Genomic DNA, 11,709 nt, shown 5'->3' on the forward strand with positions numbered 1-11,709 from the left:
AATGTATTTTACATTTTTTTGTTTGTTTGTTTTTTGTTTTTTTTCCCCCGGTACCGGGAATCGAACTCACGACCTCACACTTGCCCGGCAGGCGTTGTGCGGCGAGCTAAATCCCCAGCCCTATATTTTACATTTTAAATGTAACATTTTGAAGCAAAATTGTTAAATGGAGGTTGTTCAAGATTCTTTCAGTTTAACAGCAACCACCTTCTATTATTTCATTCCACTGAAACTTCTATTACATTTATTTATGCCAATTAAGCTCTTAATCATACACTAATTTGTTCCAATTATTCACGATTTTGCTAACCAGGTAATAACACCTCAGGCAGATGGATGCACTACACAAATTAATTAAATGGCATTCATATATGGAGGACTTGATACCACAGATAAAGTATCAGACAGTACACAGTCTAAAAATGGACAGGATACCCAGAAATAACTGAAATTATTAATTTTGGGTGTTTTTTTCTTTTTTTTGTACTGGGGTTATACATGGCTAGGCAAATGAGTTACATGCCCAGCCCTTTTTACATTTTTTATTTTGAGGCAGGGTCTCATGTTACCCAGGCTTGCCTTGAGCTTATAATCCTCCTGCCTCAGCCTCCTGAGTAGCTGACTGAAATCAGGTATGTGCCACCATACCCTATACTCACCAACCCCCATCCCCAACACTCATTTATAGCTAACTGACATCAAAATATTAAAATAGTGGTTTTTTTCCCTAAAATTTCCAACAAGTCACCAACTTGCTTTCTGACATTTGTCTCAGTATTTCCTAGCTTTAAGAAATTAATTTTAGCCGGACGTAGCGCTGCACACCTGTAATCCTAGCACTTCTGAGGCTGAGGCAGGAGGATCACTGAGGTTGAGGCCAGTGTAGGCTACACAATGAATTCAAAGCCAGCCTGAACTACATGGTGAGACCCTGCCTCAAAAAAAACAACCCAAATTAATTGTAAAAGCCTTCAATATATAATACATTTACTTCTTTATAATTCCATCAGACAATGTACCACTTATATTATTAGTGGGCCTTTAGAGACTGGGGTTAGTCTAGGGCCGACGTCAGCATCGATACGTAACTCTTCAGACAGAGCTGATTTCCAACATCCAGTCCGTATGACTAAGGACTGATGCCATCCTCTTCATGACACTTCACCATAAGGGCTTTACGACGGCCATGTAAGGTTCTTAGTTTACACATCCTAATACAAACAGTCTGTAACCGTGGTTTCTGAAGGATATAAACTGACCACAGTTGACCACATGTTTGCCAAATGACCCACCATTCAATGAGGTCACCAAAGAAATTAATAAAATGCTATGATAGAAAGTGTCACCTAATACTATTCCTATTTGTGTGAAGAAAAGACCCATTTCTGTTAATATCTCTGATGAATTATTACTTTTTCATTACTCAAACTTTCATAAAATATTTAAAAATTTTTGTAAAATTGGAGCAATCAGGCTATCTCAGGAACTGTATTAAAATTTGTTTATATATTTCAACTTGGGTCTGTGCCTTGGATGATGCCTATAATAAAACCCCTAAACATATGCGTAAAAAAACCCACTCTAGATCATCCATATTAATAATAGCCAGTCATACTCCAAAAATAATTTAAAAGCTCAAGTGTCTACCTTTAGCAGGAAATTTAATTTTCTAATTATGGGGTTTTTTGCAATTTTTATTTTTTCTTAGTATGTTTATAGTATATAATGATCATATTTCTGATGGGGTGTGGGTACATGTATACAACACATCTTAATTCTTTTATTCCCCTCTCCCACCTCTGGTTATGTTTTCACTTAAAACTTTACATACCACTTGTCAGTGAGAAGTGATCACAAAGCTACAAAAATAAACTTATGCACAAACCCAGGGAGTTTAAAAATAACAAGCTTAAGGCCAAGAAGCAGTTCAATAGTATAGTGCTTATCTAGCTATTCCTGCCACTTGACCACAATAAATAACAAGCTAGAAGTTTCCAAAGATATATAGTCACAGGCAAACTTAACACATACACAATGCTAATCATGCAGCAAGCCAACCGTGGTCCGTGGTGGTGCACACCTGCAACCCCAGCTACTCAGAGGGCTGAAATAGGAAAATCGCAACCTGGATCCCAGCTGCAAAACTCAGTGAGACCCTGTTTCAAAATTTAAAATATAGAAAGAACTGGCAATGTAGTTCAGCACTATCTAGCTTCAATCCCAAAGACACATAGCAAGCGAGCAAGGCTTGTTCTACACCACGCTATTTTCATCTTACATAAAGTCCCTGTTGTCCTTACCATATTGTCCCAAATTTTTCCAGAGCCTCCACAAGGTCTGCTTCCACTACAGACTCACACAGTCCTCGAACATGGACAACGGGCGAAACAGAAACCTTATGATGACTTCCACCTGCCTCCTAGCAAGAGAAAATAATTTCTAGTTAATAACTTTAAAGTCTAAATTCCACCCTTCAGTAAATCTCTCTGTATTAAAAAGCAAACATTTAAAAAAAAATCCCAAACCAAAATGCAAAAGAACAAGTTAGCAAAAGAACCTAAGAATAAAGTTATAAACTGAATGGCTGAAAATTTTTTATTTCTTTTGCATTTTTTTTTTTTTTTTTTTTTTGAGACAGGGTCTCACTATGTGGTTCAGGCTGGACTTGAACTCACTATGTAGCCCAGGTTGGCCTTGAACTCTGAGATCCTCCTGCCTCAGCCTCCCAATGCTGGGACTACAGGAGTGCACCACCATGCCCGGCTAAAAATTTTGAATTTCTAAAAAAAAGAATTCCATCTCAAAAAAAAATACAAAAGAAATTTAGTAACTTTTTTCAATTTCAAGGAAATCCCAGAAAATTTTCAACAAAATGCTACAGTTAGAAATTAATACTCATAATTTTAGTTTTAACTCCAGAAAGTCAGGATCTCATGCAGTCTAAATTAAAAAACCAAGTATGATTTTCTTAATATATACTTTATTGTATATCTTTGAGTATGTCCAGAAGGATGTTTCAAAAAAGTATAGAAACTTGAAATTTGTTTTAAAATATAATGTCTATAAGCATTATTCAAAAATATACATAGCTCTCATTTACTTATTCAAGTTCTACTAAGACAAAGATCTATATTTACAAATACTACCTCACATTTCTCTTACATTAGAAGTTGTTTTGGAAGTTCTGTGTACAATCCATGTATATATAAAATACTATAAAACGTATTAATCTGAAAACTTTGTTTTATCATTAAACATTAACGATTGTTTTAAGAAAATTAAGTTAATTTTTAACTTAATTTATTTTAAAGACAACAATCTGACTTTACTACAGACTTTTAAGAAAATAATGTAACAAGTGGAGTAACTCTGCCAATAAAAAAAAAGTATGTCAGGAGTTTAAAGAAAGAAACTATAGAATCACAGGACTGCTCTTATATTATTGCTGAATTTAACCAATTCAGTCCTTTGTAAATATTAATTTAATCTTTAAAATTTCATTTGACTTGCTATACTCAATGTTTTCTATGGTTAAAGAGATAGTCATTAGCTGGGCATGGCAATACAGGCCTATAATCTCAGCACTCAGGAGGCTGAGGCAGGAGGATCACTGAGTTCAATATCACCCTGGGCTACAAAGTGAGTTCAAGGCCAGCCTGAACTGCATAGTGAAACCTTGTCTCAAATCAACATTAAAAAGCACAAAAAACTCTATCAGCCTGGACACTTCAAAAAGTACCAAAATACAGTACTAGGGATTTAACAGATTGAAAATAAATGTGAAAGAGGTGAGCCTTCAATTTATAACAGATAATAATTGTGACAGAAGACATATTAGGGACAACTGGAAAAATGTGACTACAGAGAGAATGTCGTATTTACTTATTAGAATTACCATTATCTTATGTATGAGAATGGTAATAATGGTTACATGAAAACAGTATTCTTTGGAATCCTGGGGTATTTAAAGATTAAGTATCACGATAGCCACAACTTACTTTCAAATGGTGTAGGGGGAAAAACATATGTATATAAATAGAGATACACTGATGCAGGGATAAAACCCTCTACAGAAAAATGTTAAGAAAAAAGAAAAAATACTGCTGAATATATGTAATTTAACTTTCTATATAATAAAGCTACAAAATTATTTCATTATCAGTATTTAAGACCTATGAAAAGGTATGAAGAACATTATAAAAAACACCCGAGCCCACATCTACTTCAGTTAATAAAACATTACCCATCAATTAATCAGACCCTTTCCTCCTCCTACTCCCTTCCCATCACGAGCAATCATTATCCTGAATACAGTGCCAAAAATGTGACTACTTTTTTCTTTTTTTTTTCTTGAGACAAGAGTCTCACTATGTAGTCCAGGCTGGCCTTGAACTCATTTTGTAGCCCAGGCTGGCCTCCAACTTTCAGCAATCCTCCTGCTTCAACCTTTCAAGTGCTAGGATTACAGGTGTGTGCCAGTATGTCCAGCGACGACTATTTTTCAAACTGGTCTTTCTCACAAAGAAATAGATTACCGGACCAATTTTAAGATTCCTCCGAAGAACTCATTTTAATATGCCACAGTAATTCCCTCAAAGCTAGAGAAATGGAAATGTTAATTACCTGATATGATCAATATAATGTACATGCGTAGCAAATTATCACACTGTACCCTATAAATACGTGCAATTATGTGTCAATAAAATTTATAAAGAATTGGAATATGTTAAATGTGACCAATATGGTAACTGGAGGAAGATGTTATTTTCTTAATCTCAAGGCAGGAAACATATGCTAACACTCTTTATACTTCTCTTAGTCCCATTCAATGAATCTGCCATTTACAAGTTTATCTACCGTGATATTTCTCTAACTTTAAATTACGTCCCCTTTTCTCTGACATAAAATTTCCTCTCTTATGAAAATATTTACTAAAATATTTGTAAAACCCTAGGGTTGTTTCCAAAACTAATACATCAAAAACGTCCTTTCAAAAAAAAAAAGCCAGGGGCTGGGGATTTAGCTCAGCGGCACAGTGCCTGGCAAGCACAAGGTCGTGAGTCTGATCACGGGTCCAGGGGGGGTGGGGCAGAATGGTGGTGCACACCTATAATCCCAGCACTCAGAAGGCCCAGGCAGGAGGAAAGGGAGGCTGAGACAGGAGGATCCCTGTGAGTTCAAGGTCAGCCTGAACTGTATAGTGAAACCCTGTCTCCAAAAGAACAACAAAAAAAGTCTTTTCAAATTGGATGTAGTGATGTACACCCGTAATAAAGCACTTGAGAGGCTGAAGCAAGAGGATTGCCTGGAGTTCAAAGGTAGCCTAAGGCTACAGAGGGAGTTCAGGCCAGCCTGAACTGCACATACACAGAAAGACCTTGTCCAAAAAAAAAAAGACTTTTCAAACTATTTCTACCAATCCCTCCAGAGTTTAAATCGCTATTTTCTCTTCTCTCCTCATACTGTGACTAGTAATCTAAAGTCACTGTAGAGCCTCTTCTACCTCACCTAAAACTACCCCCACCCAACTCCTTCCTTCCCTCCTTTCAGCGCTCGGGATCCAACCCCACGGCCTCTACCCCAATAGACAAGCACTCTACCCACTGAACTACATCCCCAGTCCTAAAACTACCTCTTTTTAAGCATTGCAGTATGCATCTGATTCCTAGACTGGCAGATAAATCAGTATTTGTTTATTCTTATCTATACACTTACTAATACTTTTGTCATGTCACCTCCAGTTTAACAGTCACTTTCAAATTCACGTAAGACTTTCCATTTCCAATGTTTTACACATCTATGCTCTGGTACAGTATATCCATTACCTACCAGACTAGAAACAATATTCCACCTAGGTGTACACCCAGCAAATGAGTATGTGTGCAATACACACATACTTCTTTTTAATTGTGTAATCCCTTCTATAGATAAATTGTGCCACTTATAATGGAGGCATTATTTGGCCCCTACCACAGGCTCCAGACCAGTCTAGTGATAACCCCTCAGCCCTCAAAGGCCATCTGAAGGAAAAACTCCAGTAATACCAATTGTTTTCTTGGCGGGGGGGTGCGGGGTTGGTTTTTTTCCAGTACCGGGAATTGAAATCACGACCTCGTGCTTGCCGGGCAAGCACTGTGCCGCTGAGCTAAATCCCCAGCCCCTTGTAATACCAGCTGCAACTGTTAATCTTGCCCATTGCAGACTGGAGACCAGAATCTACTGCAGAGAAGAGAAACTCCATATAGTACAAATTAGTCTTCCACTAGACAAATGCCCATTAACACCTCTTCCTAAACAGGTCTAAATTCTAAACTCACAAAGGGTTGACACACAGTCTTTAAAGCTCTTTTGTTTTCCCTGCATCTCCATGCACAACACATGCTCAATACACTGAGCAACTTCTACTGCCTGTAATTACAGGATTTTAAAACACCAACATCGAATTCAAAACTTCACTCCCTGACACCAAACATCCACAGATCCACTGCACAGTGCTAGTCTAGCCTCTTTAAACACTTGCAAATGACGGGAAATGAAACTAATTTTTAAAACCACGTGTATGGCTAATATCTAGATTAGATACACACAGACATGCTCTCACTGGTGGGACTCTGGGGAGGTGACTGCCATCACTTACTGGTGGATTAGTCCACCGATGACTTCCTAGCTAAATGTGACATGAGGAGCTGAGGTCTGGTCAAAGGAGGTGGGTCACTAGGGGTGGGCTTGGAAAGGGGGCTTCCCTCCGTCTCTGACTGTTGGATCTGTTTCCTGTCAATGAGCTCTTTCTTCTCTTCAATGTCCCTCTGCCATGCAGCCCTCTCTTGGAGCCAGGGCACTATGGGCTGAACCCTCTACAAAACCGGGAGCCAAACAAACCTTTCCTCTTTGGAGTTGTGGCTGCAGGGGACTGTGTCTCAGTGACAAGAAGTAAAAAACCTCATCCACTGTATTTTACAAGAGTTTTCATAATCCTCAACCAAAACTATCTTTTGTAGATTATCATCCAAACGGGCTTTTGGAGTCAGACCAGCGTTTAAATCTTTGGACAACTACTAGCCCAATGATCTCGGTCTAGTTACTTTACCTTTCTGTGCCTCCATTTCTCAGTTGAAAAAAAATTCTTTATCACGCAAGACTATGATGAAGGATTAAAACATACACAAAATATCAAGCACAGTGCTAGACATGGTTACTGAACAGGGAGGGGCACAATAAATTGTTCCTGCTACCCTTTACCTTCACCTACATTTTCCCTCTTCTACATAATCTCCTCATTATTTGTAACAACCGACCTTGCCGATCAGGCCACATATCCTCCCCATTCTTCTTTCACACCTCTTATGAAGTACATTTCAAGGGCCTTCTCTAGCCCATAACCCTTCTCTGTACATATTACAATTTATCAAAGGAGAACCAAGAAATGAGTATAGATTTCCACATATGTAAGGTTATCCTCCTCTTCCTTACTTTGGACACTTTATATGGCAAAAGAGAAAAGTTTTCAGGGGCAGCTGTAACTATTATTTTAATTCATACTACACTTAATCTACATACTTTTTCTTACTGAACAACTGTATCTCTACTTGGTCTTTTGTTTTTAAAGAAACAATATAGCAGAGCCAAAATATAGTAGGTACATTTACACAATAGAGCAAAGATTAAAAATAACCAACAGAATTATTTAAATAATTTTCAGAGGGTGGTGCTCAACATGCAGCCCAGGACAGTGTACAATGTCAGGCAAGTCCTCTACCACTAATCTATAGCCCCACCTATCAAGTAATTTTTAAAAACATTTACCTTTACCTTTTGGCTCATATAGTAGAAATCACTTGTTTTTACCTACCCACAACTCCTGGGCCCTTCTGAAAGGCAGTGGGGGGTCTGCAAATGTGGCACAGTGGCAGACCTGCCTAGTGTGTACAAATCCATGGGGTTCAATGCCAGCATGACACACACACACACCCCTTCCCTTACTCCATATTGTTCCACCAGTATTTTAAATTCCATCATCATACCTCTCTAACCTCAGAGGTGGCCCAGAACTGGAAAACGGGGGATGTAAAATGGCTGACCAGGGCGACATTTGGAGAAAAAGAACTGTATCTGCTAGCTGTAAGGATCTAAACCTATCTTTACCACCCCATGGAAGAAAGCACAACAGAGGTACTATCAAGTCCCTATGACATCATCTAAATCCCTGGATCAACTCATGCCTGAAACTAGTATCACAATTTGGCTTTCCTAGCTATGTGGACCAAAAAAGTCCTTACTCCACCTCCTTTTTTATTTTATTTAAGCACACTGACATGACAGAGTCTTGCTGTGTAGTTCAGGCTGGCCTTGAACTCACACCATTACGGATGTGTGTGACTACACTAGGCTGTTGCTGGGACTTTTAACTGCAAGCCCTGAAAGTTGTGCTCAGTTTTACAGAGAAAAAGGCAATAGATGATGCAGGATCACAGATCTTAAGATATGGGATCTCTTCCACTTACTACAACACTGAGATCAGCATCAAGCACATCACATTGAGATCAGCATCAATTACTATTTTTAATGAATTAAAAGATCATAGAGATCACTGAGTCCGTAGGAAGTCAAGTCAAAACGTATGTTGGTAGCAGAGCCAAAATACCTTTCTTGATTGTGCTACTGGCTCTATTACAAGGTTTTTTTTGGTGCTGGATACTAAACTCAAGCCTCATGCATGCTAAGCACACACTCTACCACTGAGTGACACGTCCAGCCCATTCTTTTCACTATAACATGAAGAAATACAATCACTTGCTAAAATCAAACCTACTCCTTTTCAATTTTTAAAGCTAGGCCTAAAATTCCTCACTTTTCTGCAGCAACTTAGCTATGGGAGACAGGGGACCATACTACTATAACAAATGTCAAAACTCTAGCACTTACCTCTAGGGGCATTCTTACACTTTTGCATTTCAGTGCTGCTCTCTATCTTCTGAACTTCTATGAAAGCTAAGCTAACAAGATGATCTCATCCTATCTCCTACTCCATATTCATCCAATAAGCCTTCATAATATTCCTATCACTTCTGTCACTTATGTCATGCAAGTATAACTGCATTATGAATTCAAACTGGATTCTCTATGTAGTACCTAATCTTTTATTTGGAAATTGAAGGAGCTACAATTTTATCTTGGCATTGTACCATTCTGTAAGTCTATCTGTTCAAAGTTAAAAAACTTGAACTTTGTTTAAACAAATCACTCAAACTTTTACATATTTGCCATTTACTCACTAGCATAATACAGTAATTGAAAAAACAATCTCAAAAATAAATTGGCACTCCACCCCAATTTACTCAATTGCTTTTGCTAAGTAAAGCATAACATCTGGAGGTCAGGTTGCCTTCTTAAAATTAATAAACTACAAAAATTTACTATTAATACAACCTCGAAGATCACGCCTGCTGAATATAAGAACATCACTTACAAGAACAAAGTAACAGTTACCTCCATAATCCAACTTGGTTCAATCAGTGAATTTAAAACTGTAGAAGGTTTTGCTCTGTTAAAAAATAAGTACCAGAACACACAAATTTGAAAGGTGTCTTTTTTTTTTTTTTTTTTTGTCTTTTGGAGTTTTTTTTTTTTTTTTGGTCTTTCGGAGACAGGGTCTCCATATGCAGTTCAAGCCGGCCTTGAACTCACTTTATAGCCCAGGCTGGTCTCGCAATGATCCTGTCTCAGCCTTCCGAGTGCTGGGATTACAGGCATGCGCCAGAAAGGTGTCTTTTTATCTCACGTCTCATTTCTCTTCAAGATCACTCACAGTGAACAATTAATTCATCTTTAATTGTTTTTCTTATAAATTTGGCTATTATTAAAGCTCTCACAGAAAATGATGAAACATCTAACAATATACATCTCTGAAGTTTTACTTTGTACTTTACAAACTTCCAGAGTTGAAAGGACTGCCCATCACTGTACCTAATCTGCACTTACTCTTCAAAGTTTGGCCCCAAAGGTATTTCTTCTCACAGCTAAAGAGCTACTGAGGTTGAGCTAAACTCTCTTCAGTCGGATAAATTACTGTATTTTTGTACGATGAGGTACTAGATAACAAACTTCTACCCAAGGAATGCTGACCAGAATTACAGAAATTTTGGGGCTAGGGATTTAGCTTAGCGGCAAGAGCGCCTGCCTGGCAAGCGCAAGGTCGTGAGTTCGGTTCCCGGTACAGGAGAAAAACCAAAAAAAAAAAAAAAAAAAAAAAAGAAATTTATTATGTGCAAGTTTTCTAAGTTGGAATGATTTCAAAATTGAACTAAAAATTACAAGAAAAAATATTTTAAAATAGCAAAAATAAGCCTTCATTAGATTTCAGAGTACAGGTTGAGTTGTACTGCTATATGAAAGCAACTCACCCTTTCCTAAGAAATGTACCTGCGGTAAGATTAAAAAAAATTATTAACTCTATCTGTGTATGTTTAGCTTGTGCCTAGGTAATTTAAAAGCTCCTTTATGTTAGTTTCTTAACCACAGCTTCAGGTAGGGAAGACATGTAGTTCAACTCTCCTATTTTACAGATTAACAGTAGTTAACTGACTTCCTCAAAGCCACTGGAACGCTGCAGTGTGCTAAGTGTGTGTAGTGCGCCCCTTTTCAAGCCCTTCTGTGCTATTTCATTAGACTGCACACTACAATTCACTTCAATGTGTTAATTACATGTTCCTTTAACATCCAAGATATCGTTTGCAATAACAAACTTTCATGAACTGTTTTAAGTGTCTTTCCAAGACTCTTAAAGACATTTCATGGTGCTGTGCAAAAAACCCCAACCAAGACTTCTGGCCAAAGAGGTATATTGATGAAACACACCTAAATCCTATCTCCCACTTCCACAAAAAAGTTGGTTTTGAACTGAAACTTCCCAAGAAGTAGAGCATTCCCTTTTTTCACTCTTCATATACCTAGCCACAAAAACTGAAAGGACAGCTAACTACAAGGAAACTATTTCACTTAGGAAAGAAAAAGTTGCTTTTTAACGTGGTCCCACCTCATTTGTCATTTTTTCCTACCTGAAAACACTGTGGACTAATAACCAGAATTTTTTACACGTAAATTCAAACAGAAAGGGGGTGAGGATTTAGCTCAGCGGCACGGCGCCTGCCTGGCAAGCGCAAGGTCGTGAGTTCGACTCCCGGGACCGGAAAAAAAAACAAAAAGAAAAGAAAATTCAAACAGAGGCTTTTTAAAGGCTTCTAATTTGCCTCGTATAAGGGATGGAAACGCTTCTAACGTCCAACTGAGAAAATTCCGGCAGAAGTTTGCTGAATTCCAATTCAAACTTTTAAAAAACATCTAAGTCACTGAGGCAGTACCCCCAAAAGGGGCAAAAATGTTTATGTCGCTGTGTTTCCTGAAAGTCTCCATCCCACCAAAACCGAGCACTGGATGTGGGTAATAAAATGGTTTTCGCATTCCTCCTGCCTCCACCTAACGTTTCTGCTTAAGACTCCAGGAATGTGTTTAATAACAGTGCTGAGTGCAGGTCCTCCTTGCACGGCGTGAATCTGGGGCTACCTGCCATGCAAGTCATTTCAAGGCGCGTTTTAGTACAAAGTACGGGTGCCCTGACACCTGCCAACACATTTTTAAAACGTAAGCGATAAAACCTGTGCTGAGCCAGCACCCCAAAACTCAGGAGCCAAGTACGCAAGGATGCAATCACCG

At 38.2% G+C, this 11,709-nt stretch overlaps 1 protein-coding gene across 1 annotated transcript in view; it reads right to left on the minus strand.

Annotated features, from left to right (window-relative positions):
• The window catches only part of Hnrnpll (heterogeneous nuclear ribonucleoprotein L-like), a 39,360-nt gene that overhangs the window by 25,104 nt on the left and 2,547 nt on the right, over positions 1 to 11,709 (minus strand). Inside the window, exon 3 of the mRNA XM_013517617.1 lies at positions 2,301 to 2,419. Coding sequence (XP_013373071.1) covers positions 2,301 to 2,419 — 119 coding nt within the window. The remainder of the gene's footprint in view (positions 1 to 2,300; positions 2,420 to 11,709) is intronic.

The sequence above is a fragment of the Chinchilla lanigera genome, unplaced genomic scaffold (genome assembly GCF_000276665.1).
Source record: "Chinchilla lanigera isolate Chin_1 unplaced genomic scaffold, ChiLan1.0 scaffold00040, whole genome shotgun sequence".
NCBI classification, from domain to species: domain Eukaryota; kingdom Metazoa; phylum Chordata; class Mammalia; order Rodentia; family Chinchillidae; genus Chinchilla; species Chinchilla lanigera.